This window comes from Oncorhynchus clarkii, unplaced genomic scaffold (assembly GCF_045791955.1).
Source record: "Oncorhynchus clarkii lewisi isolate Uvic-CL-2024 unplaced genomic scaffold, UVic_Ocla_1.0 unplaced_contig_5575_pilon_pilon, whole genome shotgun sequence".
NCBI lineage: Eukaryota > Metazoa > Chordata > Actinopteri > Salmoniformes > Salmonidae > Oncorhynchus > Oncorhynchus clarkii.
Window position 1 is genome coordinate 49,598 of NW_027258541.1, and position 13,936 is coordinate 63,533.

The 13,936-nt window shown below is 42.8% G+C and overlaps 1 protein-coding gene across 1 annotated transcript in view; it reads left to right on the forward strand.

Moving 5' to 3' along the window:
- The window catches only part of LOC139397294 (A disintegrin and metalloproteinase with thrombospondin motifs 3-like), a gene marked incomplete at both ends in the record, with an annotated part of 40,029 nt that extends 28,166 nt beyond the window's left edge, over positions 1-11,863 (forward strand). Inside the window, 2 exons of the mRNA XM_071144088.1 lie at positions 7,306-7,462; positions 11,711-11,863. Coding sequence (XP_071000189.1) covers positions 7,306-7,462; positions 11,711-11,863 — 310 coding nt within the window. The remainder of the gene's footprint in view (positions 1-7,305; positions 7,463-11,710) is intronic.
- Positions 11,864-13,936: the final 2,073 nt, after the last annotated feature.

Below are 13,936 nucleotides of genomic sequence, written 5' to 3' on the forward strand. Positions count from 1 at the left end.
TCAGTAGTCTGTTAGTAGTTATTACTCATCTCCATGTCAGTAGTCTGTTAGTAGTTATTACTCATCTCCATGTCAGTAGTCTGTTAGTAGTTATTACTCATCTCCATGTCAGTAGTCTGTTAGCAGTTATTACTCATCTCCATGTCAGTAGTCTGTTAGCAGTTATTACTCATCTCCATGTTGGTAGTTATTTCTCATCTCCATATCAGTAGTTAGTAGTTATTACTCATCTCCATGACAGTAGTCTGTTAGTAGTTATTACTCATCTCCACGTTAGTAGTTATTTCTCATCTCCATGTCAGTAGTTAGTAGTTCTTTCTCATCTCCATGTCAGTAGTTATTATTCATCTCCATGTCAGTAGTTATTACTCATCTCCATGTCAGTAGTTATTACTCATCTCCGTGTCAGTAGTTATTACTCATCTCCTTGTCAGTAGTCTGTTAGTAGTTATTACTCATCTCCATGTCAGTAGTATGTTAGTAGTTATTACTCATCTCCATGTCAGTAGTCTGTCAGTAGTTATTACTCATCTCAGTGTCAGTAGTTAGTAGTTATTTCTCATCTACCACTGACATCCTGCCTACTTCTATCTACAGAGAACTGTAGTTCTACTACCTATTGACTCCTACGGACCTCCTGCCTACTACTACTACCTACTGACTCCTGCCTACTACTGACTCCTGCCTACTACTACTGCCTACTACTACTGCCTCCTGACTCCTGCCTACTACTACTGCCTCCTGACTCCTGCCTACTACTACTGCCTCCTGACTCCTGCCTACTACTACTTCCTACTACTACTACTGCATACTACTACTACTACCTACTGACTCCTACTGACCTCCTGCCTACTACTACTACCTACTGACCTCCTACCTACTACTACCTACTGACTCCTACTGACCTCCTACCTACTACTACTTCTACCTTTTGACCTCCTGACTACTACTATCACCTACTGTCTCCTCCTGACCTCCTGCCTTCTACTACTACTACTACTACCACCTACTGTCTCCTCCTGACCTCCTGCCTACTACTACTGACTCCTACTCATGGTCTCAAAATATTTCCAGAATATTCCCTTCAGGATAGTTCTGCCAGTTATTGTATTTCATTAACAGAGTGAGGTAGAGAGTTTAGAGAGCCGCCTGTAGTTCAGGAGAGAAGACATGATATCTGCTGAGCTCTTGTGTGAAGAGAGATTGATTGGCCAAAATATTTTCCTTTGCTCCTGTGATATGCTCGCCAAGCTACAACTCCTATGGAGGAGCCCTCTAATATGGTCAGTTTTCTAAGTACGTTTGTGAAATATTTTCTTGATCTAATTTTATTTTCCCGCCCAGAAATACAGATATACATTTTATATCCGCCGACAGGTGACTTTCACTTCTACCTCTTTTTAGTTTTTTCAAATCTGAAGACGTTTGCCGTTGTAGTTTTTCTTTAAAGTTCCTTTTTAAGGGTGGATAAAAATGGCAAGTAATGATGACGAAGGTTTGCACACATTTCTAAACTAAATACACCTTTAAACAACACACCCGATGAAAGGTGGCAGTGTCCTGTCTGAATCCAGGCTTTTTGAAAGTGGCAGGATTTTTTTTTTTTAATAAAGCAAGTTCTGAAGTGGAGACTGGAGAGGTCGTCTCAGAGAACGGGACCGCTTCAGTCCAGCAGGCTGTTTGTTTTGGCAGGGAGGTGCGGTCTGCTTGACCGACACCTCTCCCCCTCAGACCCACCCTCTACAACCAGTCCTATACCTCAGACCCAGTCCTATACCACCAATACCTCGCAACACCACAGTACATCACAGTCCCACCAATACCTCCCAACACCACAGTACATCACAGTCCCACCAATACCTCCCAACACCACAGTACATCACAGTTCCCATCACAGGTCACAGCATATGCATTGTATGTGCTGAGAAAATTACTATGTAGGCCCTGTCAGTATTTGTCATCAAATAGAGAAAGTAAGATGTCCACATAGACATTTTTGGAAAAATGTCCTCTGGTCTGATGAAACAAAAATAGAACTGTTTGGCCATAATGACCATCGTTATGTTTGGAGGAAAAAGGTGGGGCTTGCAAGCCGAAGAACACCATCCCAACTGGGAAGCACAGGGGTGGCAGCATCATGTTGTGGGGGTGCTTTGCTGTAGGAGGGACTGGTGGACTTCACAAAATAGATTGCGTCATGAGGAAGGACAATTATGTGGATATTTTGAAGCAACATCTCAAGACATCAGTCAGGAAGTAAATGCTTGGTCTTAAATGGGTCTTCCAAATGGACAATGACCCCAAGTATACTTCCAAGTTGTGACAAAATGGCTTAAGGACAACAAAGTCAAGGTATTGGAGTGGACATCACAAAGCCCTGACCTCAATCATATAGAACATTTGTGGGCAGAACTGAAAAATGTGTGTGCGAGCAAGGAGCCCTACAAACCTGACTTGCACCAGCTCTGTCAGGAGGAATGGGCCAAAATTCCCCCAACTTGTTGTGGGAAGCTTGTGCAAAGCTACCCGAAATATTTGACCCAAGTTAAACAATTTAAAGGCAATGCTACCAAATACTAATTGAGTGTATGTAAACTTCTGACCAACTGGGAATGTGATGAAATAAATAAAAGCTGAAATAAATCATTCTCTTTACTATTATTCTAACATTTCACATTCTTAAAGTAAAGTGGTGATCCCAACTGACCTAAGACAGGGAATTTGAACTAGAATTAAATGTCAGGAATTGTGAAAAACTGAGTTTAAATGTATTTGGGTAAGGTGCATGTCAACTTCTGACTTCAACTGTATATATTTTTTATTTATTTAACAGGTAGGCTAGTTGAGAACAAGTTCTCATTAACAACTGTGACCTGGCCAAGATAAAGCAAAGCAGTGCAAAACAAACAACAACACAGAGTTACACATGGAATAAACAAACGTACAGTCAATAATAAAATTGAAAAAGTCTATATACATTGTGTGCAAATGAGGTAGGATAATGGAGGTAAGGCAATAAATAGACTATAGTGGCGAAATAATTACAATATAGCAATTAAACACTGGAGTGATAGATGTGCAGTGCAAGTAGAGATGCTGGGGTGCAATGGAGCTAAATAAAATAAATAACAGCATGGGGATGAGGTAGTTGGATGGGCAATTTACAGATGGGCTATGTACAGGTGCAGTGATCTGTGAGCTGCTCTGACAGCTAGTGCTTAAAGAGGGAGATATGAGTCTCCAGCTTCAGTGATTTTTGCAGTTTGTTCCAGTAATTGGCAGCAGAGACCTGGAAGGAAAGGCGGCTAAAGGACAAATTGGCTTTGGGGGTGACCAGTGAAATACCTGCAGGAGCGCGTGCTACGGGTGGGTGCTGCTATGGTGACCAGTGAGCTGAGATAAGGCGGAGCTTTACCTAGCAAAGACTTCTAGATGTTCTGGAGCCAGTGGGTTTGGCGATATAGTATCTGTAACATATTTTGGTAATTTGTCTGCATCTTAACTTCTTAAAGTGGCAATCAGCAGTAGAAACAATTACAAAGTGTCTCCCTGCTCCTCTTTCAGTAAAAGCTGAGGGATGGGGCTGGAGACATGTAACCACTCTCAAATTCATAGACAGAGCTATAGATACAAGGACTGACCATCCATGATATCAAAATTGTAATCCTGTTTCTATGATCTGTTTCCACTGTCATGGTACAGTTCACTTTGGATAAAGGCGTCTATATTATTAAATTCTACTTTGATTCTGCCAACTAGCTGTCCAATGTAGTTACCATTCCTTTCCAAGGATAGCAGCCAAAGTTAATTGAAGTCACTACTCTAGCAACATGGACACAGGTTTAGTGCATGTTGAAAGTAGTTTTATCTTCAAAGCAAGTTTATCTGGTTACGCTTGAACCTGTTGTTATACATAAGGTGCAGTCATTAGGTCTATGTCTTGAAAATAATGACATCAGGCTAGATTTACTAAGTGAACTGGTTTTATTCAAACTCAAACCCTATGTGAATGCCTTTGCTTCTGGGTATGCACACTTTATGGAAGAGACGACACACGCAGGGATGACATGCCGTACTCCTCGTCTAATTCTCCCTTGTGCCCACAGGGTGAACTGGCGATAAACTGCCAGCCTGTATGCTCTGCAAACAAATTCATAAGAAAAGTTAGTCTAATACCGAAACTAAATCACAATGTATTTATAATGAGCATGCCCCATTATTGATTAGAATGAGATTTCATGAATCATGATGCTGCCATTATCTGACAGCCTGAATTGAGGGGCTCCTGAGTGGCGCAGCGGTCAAAGGCACTGCATCTGTGCTAGAGGCGTCACTACAGACCCTGGTACGATTCCAGGCTGTATCACAACCGACTGTGATTAGGAGTCCCATAGGGCGGTGCACAATTGGACCAGCGTTGTTAGGATTTGGCCAGGGTAGGCCGTCATTGAAAATAAGAATTTGTTCTTAACTGACTTGCCTAGTTAAATAAAGATAAGAAATAACAAAAATCTGACAGCATCCCCACTAACACCAGTTTGTGTTTGGCTATGCTGAACCTCTAGCTGAGGTGTTTCAGGCAGCATGTCTGTGTTGTTACTGCTACTAGGACTCTTTGATCTGGGGCAACGATCGGCTTGAACATGAACGGCTTCAGTAGGTTTATTGGCTCCCTAACTAATATTATTTAATTCTCTGTAAACTCATTCTCAGACTCGGAGCTACTCTGTAAATTCAGCTATTTTTGGGAGTTCCAAAATTAGCATTAGAGCTGTTTGAAAAGACTGCCTGAAATGTCAGCCTGTTTTGGTAGAATGGAGTTTTGGCCTGCCTGGTGAAATCCCCAGGAGGTAAATTAGTTAATAGACCAATAAGAAATAGTTCTAAATGTCTCTACCAATAACAAGTTTTCACTTTTCCCTTCCCGACTCAGACCACTCCCTGGGCAGCTCGCGGCTGGGTTTCCCTTTGTAGTCTGTAATAGTTTTCGAGCCCTGCCACAACCGACGAGCGTCAGTGCCGGTGTAGTAGGATGCAATCTTAATCCTGTATTGCCGCTTTGCCTGTTTGATGGTTCGTCTGAGGGCGTTAAGGGATTTCTTATGTGTCCGGATTATTGTCCTGCTCCAACCTTTATCTCGATGTGGATGTTGCCTGTAATCCATGGCTTCTGGTTGGGTGGTATACTCCTCAATGCCATTGGATGAATCCCGGAACATATTCAAGTATGTGCTAGCAAAACAGGCCTGTAGCATAGACATCATCTGACCATTTCCGTATTGAGTGAGTCACTGGTACTTCCTGCTTCTGTTTTTGCTTGCAAGCAAAATGATTGCATGTTGGCCAATAGAACCGATGGTAGTGGAGGTTTACTCACCTACGAATTCTCAGAAGACAGCCTGACCTCCGCCCCCTTTTTCTCCGTCTTTTCTACATGCAAATGACGGGGATCTGGCCCGTTCCCGAGAAAGCAGTATATCCTTTGCGTCGGACTTGTTAAAGAAAAAATCTTTGTCCAGTTCGAGGTGAGTAATCGCTGTTCTGATGTCCAGAAGTTATTTTCGGTCATAAGAAACAGTAGCAGAAACATTATGTACAAAATAAGTAAAAAAGTAAATAAATAAATGAACAAAATAGCACAGTTGGTTAGGAGCCCTTTAAACGGCAGCCATCCCTTCCGGCGCCATCTGGCAGTCCGATGGACGCATTTGGGTTTGGTGGAAATCAGGAGAACGCTACCTGCCCCAATGCATAGTGCCAGCTGCAATGTTTGATGGAGGAGGAATAATGGTCTGGGGCTGTTTTTCATGGTTTGGGCTAGGCCCCTTAGTTCCAGTGGAGGGAAATCTTAGCGCTACAGCATACAATGACATTCTAGACGATTCTGTGTTTCCAACTTTTTGGCCACAGTTTGGGGAAGGCCCTTTCCTGTTTCAGCATGGCAATGCCCCCATGCACAAAGCGAGGTCCATACAGAAATGGTTTGTCGAGATCCGTGTGGAAGAACTTGACTGGCCTGCACAGAACCCTGACCTCAACCCCATCTAACACTTTTGGGATGAATTGGAACTCCAACTGCGAGCCAGGCCTAATCACCCAACACCAGTGCTAATCACCCCTCACTAACGCTCTTGTGGCTGAATGGAAGCAAGTCCCCGCAGCAATGTTCCAACAACTAGTGGAAAGCCTTCCCAGAAGAGTGGAGGCTATTATGGCAGCAAAGGGGGGAACAGCTCCTTGTTAATGCCCATGATTTTGGAATGGGATGTTGGATGAGCAGGTGTCCACATACTTATGGTCATGTAGTGTACGTACATGAAAGCAGGGAAAAGTGACATTGCATCAGGATAGATAATAATAAGGTATTTGAGGTAGATATGTACATGAAGGCAGGGTAAATACATGAAGGCAGGGTAAAGTGACTATGCGTCAGGATAGATAATAATAAGGTATTTGAGGTAGATATGTACAGTGGGGCAAAAAAGTATTTAGTTATCCACCAATTGTGCAAGTTCTCCCACTTAAAAAGATGAGAGAGGCCTGTAATTTTCATCATAGGTACACTTCAACTATGACAGACAAAATGAGAAAAAAAATCCAGAAAATCACATTGTAACAACGAACCGTAACAAAGAGATGTAACATGCTACTTAAATATGATTACAACGATTACCAGCTGCCTCTAATTGGGAATCATACCAAACACCAACATAGAAAAACTAAACTAGAACCCACCATAGAAAATAATAACTAGAAAACCCCCCAGTCATGCCCTGACTTACTCTACCATAGAAAATAAGGGCTCTCTATGGTCAGGACGTGACAATGAATTTGTACTATAATAATTTAACAATGTGCTTGTTATTGCCTTGGATTGAATTAGAACAAATCATGATGTAAATAAATGTAAGCTTGGAGACTTAACTTTTTTAAATGGTTGTTTTTGAGGTGGGACTGCAATTGTGGTTGCCTAGCACTTTCAAGAGCGTTGGGTCAGTAAAAGGTCGCTGCTTCAAATCCCTGAGCTGGCAAGGTGGAAAAATCTGCCGTTCTTCACTTAAGCAATGCAGTTAACCCCCAACAACAACAACTGCTCCCCGAGCGCCGATGACATTGACATTGATTAAGGCAGCCTCCCGCACCTCTCTGAATCAAAGGGATTGTGTTAAATGCGTTCAACTTTTCAGTTGAATGCATTCAGTTGTGCAAATGACTAGGTATCCCTTTCATTTCCATTCCCATTTTGCATCACTTCTGAAGAATCACCCATTTGGCCATATATAGATTTTCCCGCTCTCTCTTCAGGCTGGTATGATCCGGACAGACTCAGATGAGTACTTCATTGAGCCATTGGAGAGAGGGACTCAGGAACATGAGGACCAGGGCAGAGTCCATGTTGTCTACAGGAGATCTGCTGTTCTACAGGCCCCCTCTGACATCTCACTGGACTACCAACTGGAAGGTAAGCTGTGTGTATGCTTGTGTGTGATATATATATATATATATATATATATATATATATATATATATATATATATATACTACCATTCAAAAGTTTGGGTTCACTTAGCAATTTTCATGTTTTTGAAAGAAAAGCAAATGTTTTGTCCATTAAAATAACATCAAATTGATCAGAAATACAGTGTAGACATTGTTAATGTTGTAAATGACTATTGTAGCTGGAAACGGCTGATTTTTTTCAAATGTAATATCTACATAGGCGTACAGAGGCCCATTATCAGCAACCATCTCTCCTGTGTTCCAATGGCGTGTTGTATTAACTTATCCAAGTTTATAATTTTAAAATTTGAATTAATCATTAGAAAACCCTTTTGCAATTATGTTTGCACAGCTGAAAACTGTTTTCCTGATTAAGGAAGCAATACAACTGGCCTTCTTTAGACCAGTTGAGTATCTGGAGCAACAGCATTTGTGGGTTCAATTACAGGCTCAAAATGGCCAGAAACAAAGTACTTTCATCTGAAACTCGTCAATCTATTCTTGTTCTGAGAAATGAAGGCTATTACATGTGAGAAATTGCCAAGAAACTGAAGATCTCGTACAACGTTGTGTACTATTCCCTTCACAGAACAGCGCAAACTCGTTCTATCCAGAATAGAAAAAGGAGTGGGAGGCCCCGGTGCACAACTGAGAAAGAGGACAAGTACATTAGTGTCTAGTTTGAGAAACAGACGCCTCACAAGTCCGCAACTGGCAGCTTCATTAAATAGTACCCGCAAAACACCAGTCTCAATGTCAACAGTGAAAAGGCAACTCCGGGATGCTGGCCTTCTAGGCAGAGTTGCAAAGAAAAAAACATACCTCAGACTGGCCAATAAAAAGAAAATATTAAGATGGGGAAAATAACACACTTGACAGAGATGGCTTTTTTCTCTCGCATGGAATGGCCTTCATTTCTCAGAACAAGAATAGACTGACGGGTTTCAGAAGTAGTTCTTTGTTTCTGGCCTTTTTGAGCCTGTAATCGAACCCAGAAATGCTGATGTTCCTGATACTCATCTATTCTAAAAAAAAGGGCCAGTTTTATTGCTTCTTTAAGGACAACAGTTTTCAGCTGTGCTAACATAATTGCAAAAGGGTTTTCTAATGATCAATTAGCCTCGGATTAGCTAACACAACGTGCCATTGGAACACAGGAGTGATGGTTGCTGATAATGGGCCTCTGTACATCTATGTAGTTATTCCATAAAAAATCTGCCGTTTCCAGCTACAATAGTCATTTACAACATTAACAATGTCTACACTGTATTTCTGATCACTTTGATGTTATTTTAATGGACAAAAAAATGTGCTTTTCTTTCAAAAACAAGGACATTTCTAAGTGACCCCAAACCTTTGAACGGTAGTGCGTGTATGTACAGTATATTGTATAATTTAGCAGACACTTTTAACCAAAGTGACTTACATTCTTGCCCCATCATTTTTTACGTGTGGATGGTGCCGGGAATTGAACCGGTAATTGAACCCACTATCCTGGCATATCAGGTGTGTGGTGTGTGGTGTGTGTTTGTTTGTGTAAAACTACAGATTAATAGTTAATGAAGCACCCAGAGTAGTCTGCATCACTCACCTGACATCTGCTGATGTTATAATGAGTCTGTTAGAGGTATGGTAGAAGTCTGTCATGTAGGTGGTTGTGAGTGGTTAGCCAGCCTACTATTCCATGTAGGTTCTCGTGAGTGGTTAGCCAGCCTACTGTTCCATGTAGATGGTCGTGAGTGGTTAGCCAGCCTACTGTTCCATGTAGATGGATGTGAGTGGTTAGCCAGCCTACTACTCCATGTAGATGGATGTGAGTGGTTAGCCAGCCTACTACTTCATGTACATGGATGTGAGTGGTTAGCCAGCCTACTGTTCCATGTAGATGGATGTGAATGGTTAGCCAGCCTACTACTCCATGTAGATGGATGTGAATGGTTAGCCAGCCTACTACTCCATGTAGATGGATGTGAGTGGTTAGCCAGCCTACTACTCCATGTAGATGGATGTGAGTGGTTAGCCAGCCTACTGTTCCATGTAGATGAATGTGAAAGGTTAGCCAGCCTACTATTCCATGTAGATGGATGAGTGGTTAGTGAGTGTTTAGTCAGATTACTAATCAAATCAAACTTTATTTGTCACATGCGCCGACTTTGCGTAGACTTTACCGTGAAATGCTTACTTACAAGCCCTTAATCAACAGTGCAGTTAAAAAAATAAAAAGTTAAAAAGACTAAAATAAAAAGTAATAATATAAACTAACACAATAAGAATAACAATAATGAGGCTATATACAGGGGGCACTGGTACCGAGTCAGTGTGCGGGGGTACAGGTTAGTTGAGGTAATTTTGCACACCAATATCAAAAAAAAAAATCAAATTTATTTATATAGCCCTTCGTACATCAGCTGATATCTCAAAGTGCTGTACAGAAACCCAGCCTAAAACCCCAAACAGCAAGCAATGCAGGTGTAGAAGCACGGTGGCTAGGAAAAACTCCCTAGAAAGGCCAAAACCTAGGAAGAAACCTAGAGAGGAACCAGGCTATGTGGGTGGCCAGTCCTCTTCTGGCTGTGCCGGGTGGAGATTATAACAAAACATGGTCAAGATGTTCAAATGTTCATAAATGACCAGCATGGTCGAATAATAATAAGGCAGAACAGTTGAAACTGGAGCAGCAGCACAGTCAGGTGGACTGGGGACAGCAAGGAGTCATCATGTCAGGTATTCCTGGGGCATGGTCCTAGGGCTCAGGTCCTCCGAGAGAAAGAAAGAGAGAATTAGAGAGAGCATATGTGGGGTGGCCAGTCCTCTTCTGGCTGTGCCGGGTGGAGATTATAACAAAACATGGTCAAGATGTTCAAATGTTCATAAATGATCCAGCATGGTCAAATAATATTAAGGCAGAACAGTTGAAACTGGAGCAGCAGCACAGCCAGGTGGACTGGGGACAGCAAGGAGTCATCATGTCAGGTAGTCCTGGGGCATGGTCCTAGGGCTCAGGTCCTCCGAGAGAGAGAAAGAGAGAAGGAGAGAATTAGAGAACGCACACCTAGATTCACACAGGACACCGAATAGGACAGGAGAAGTACTCCAGATATAACAAACTGACCCTAGCGCCCCGACACATAAACTACTACTGCAGCATAAATACTGGAGGCTGAGACAGGAGGGGTCAGGAGACACTGTCTCTACCTGTACATGACCATCTGATCATTTATCACTCCAGTGTTAATCTGCAAAATTGTAATTATTCACCTACCTCCTCATGCCTTTTGCACACAATGTATATAGACTCCTTTTTTCTACTGTATTATTGACTTGTTAATTGTTTACTCCATGTGTAACTCTGTGTTGTCTGTTCACACTGCTATGCTTTATCTTGGCCAGGTCGCAGTTGCAAATGAGAACTTGTTCTCAACTAGCCTACCTGGTTAAATAAAGGTGAAAAAAAAATAAAAAAAATAGGTGGGGGTGAAGTGACTATGCATAGATACTAAACAGCGAGTAGCAGCAGTGTACAAAAGGGAGGGGAGGGGTGTCAATGTAAATTGTCTGGCGGCAATTTAATTAATTGTTCAGTAGTCTTATGGCTTGGGGGGGTCTCCTGAGGGGAAAAGGTTTTGTCATGCCCTCTTCACGACTGTCTTGGTATGTTTGGACCATGATATTTCATTGGTGGTGTGGACACCAAGGAACTTGAAACTCTCGAACCGCTCCACTACAGCTCCGTCAATGTTAATGGGGGCCTGTTCGGCTCACCTTTTCCTGTAGTCCACGATCAGCTCCTTTGTCTTGCTCACATTGAGGGAGAGGTTGTTGTCCTGGCACCACACTGCCAGTTCTCTGACCTCCTGAGGCCGTGTCATCGTTGTTGGTGATCAGGCCTACCACTGTTGTGTTGTCAGCAAACTTATTGATGGTGTTGGAGTCGTGTTTGGCCACGCAGTCATGGGTGAACAGAATACAGGAGGGGACTATGTACCTACCCCTGAGGGGCCCCCGTGTTAAGGATCAGCGTGGCAGACGTGTTGTTGCCCACTCTTACCACCTGGGGTCTGCCCGTCAGGAAGTCCAGGATACAGTTGCAGAGGGAAGTGTTTAGTCCCAGAGTCCCTAGCTTAGTGATGAGATTCGTGGGCACTATGGTGTTGAACACAGAGCTATAGTCAAAAAACAGCATTCTCACATTGGTGTTCCTTTTGTCTAGGTGAGAAAAGGCAGTGTGGAGTGCGATTGAGATTGCGTTATCTGTGTATCTGTCTGGGCGGTATGCGAATTGGAGTGTGTGTCCGGGGCATCCGGAAGGATGCTGTCGACGTGAGCCATGACCAGCCTTTCAAAGCACTTCATGGCTACCGACGTGAGTGCCACGGGGCGGTAAACATATAAGCAGGTGACCTTCGCTTCCTTAGGCACAGGGACTATGGTGGTCTGCTTGAAACATGTAGGTATTACAGACTCAGTCAGGGAGAGGTTGAAAATGTCAGTGAAGACACTTGCCAGTTGGTCAGCGCATGATTTGAGTACACGTCCTGGTAATCCATCTGGCCCAGCGGCTTTGTGAATGTTGACCTGTTTAAAGGTTTTGTTCACATCGGCTAACGAGAATGTTATCACACATACATCCAGAACAGCTGGTGCTCTCGTGAATGCTTCAGTGTTGCTTGCCTCAAAGTGAGCATAAAAGGCATTTAGTTCATCTGGTATGCTCGCGTCAATGTGCAGCTCACATCTGGGTTTCCCTTTGTAGTCCGTAATAGTTTTCAAAGCCCTGTCACATCCGACGAGTGTCAGAGCCAGTGTAGTAGGATTCAATCTTAATCGTGTATTGATGCTTTGCTTGTTTGATGGTTCGTCTGAGTGCATAATGGGATTTCTTATAAGCGTCCGGATTAGTCTCTCACTCCTTGAAAGCGGCAAATCTAGCCTTTAGCTCGATGCAGATGTTGCTTGTAATCCATGGCTTCTGGTTGGGATATGTACAGTACGTACAGTCACTGTGGGGACGACGTTGTCAATGCACTTATTGATGAAGTCGATGACTGAGGTGGTGTACTCTTCAATGCCATGTATGAATCCCGGAACATATTCCAGTCTGTGCTAGCAAAACAGTCCTGTAGTGTAGCATCCGCGTCATCTGACCACTTCTGTATTGAGCGAGTCACTGGTACTTCCTGCTTTAGTTTTTGCTTGTAAGCAGGAATAGAATTATGGTCAGATTTGTCAAATGGAGGGCGGGGGAGAGCTTTGTATGCATCTCTGTGTGTGGAATAAAGGTGGTCTAGGATTTTTTTTTTCTCTGGTTGCATATGTGACATGCTGGTAAAATTTCATAAAACAGATTTAAGTGTGGCTGCATTAAAGTCCTCGGCCACTAGGAGCGCCGCTTCTTGGTGAGCATTTTCTTGTTTGCTTATGGCCTTATAGAGTTGGTTGAGAGCGGTCTTAGTGCCAGCATAGTTTTGTGGTGGTAAATAGACGGCTATGAATATTATAGATGAGAACTCTCTTGGTCGATAGTGTGGTCTACAGCTTATCATAATTCCATGTAGATTGGTGTAAGTGGTTTGCCAGCCTACTATTCCATGTAGGTGGGTTAGTAGTTAACCAGCCTACTATTCTATGTAGGTGGGTTAGTGGTTAGCCAGCCTACTATTCTATGTAGGTGGGTTAGTGGTTAAATCAAATCAAATCAAATCAAATGTATTTATATAGCCCTTCGTACATCAGCTGATATCTCAAAGTGCTGTACAGAAACCCAGCCTAAAACCCCAAACAGCAAGCAATGCAGGTGTAGAAGCAGCCTCCTATTCCATGTAGGTGGGTGTGAGTGGTTAATCAGCCTACTATTCCATGGATGTGAGTGGTTAACCAGCCTACTATTCCATGTAGATTGGTGTGAGTGGTTAACCAGCCTACTATTCCATGTAGATTGGTGTGAGTGGTTAGCCAGCCTACTATTCCATGTAGATGGATATGAGTGGTTAACCAGCCTACTATTCCATGGATGTGAGTGGTTAACCAGCCTACTATTCCATGTAGATTGGTGTGAGTGGTTAACCAGCATACTATTCCATGTAGATTGGTGTGAGTGGTTAGCCAGCCTACTATTCCATGTAGATGGATGTGAGTGGTTAACCAGCCTACTATTCCATGTAGATTGGTGTGAGTGGTTAACCAGCCTACTATTCCATGTAGATTGGTGTGAGTGGTTAGCCAGCCTACTATTCCATGTAGATGGATGTGAGTGGTTAACCAGCCTACTATTCCATGGATGTGAGTGGTTAACCAGCCTACTATTCCATGTAGATTGGTGTGAGTGGTTAACCAGCATACTATTCCATGTAGATTGGTGTGAGTGGTTAGCCAGCCTACTATTCCATGTAGATGGATGTGAGTGGTTAACCAGCCTACTATTCCATGTAGATTGGTG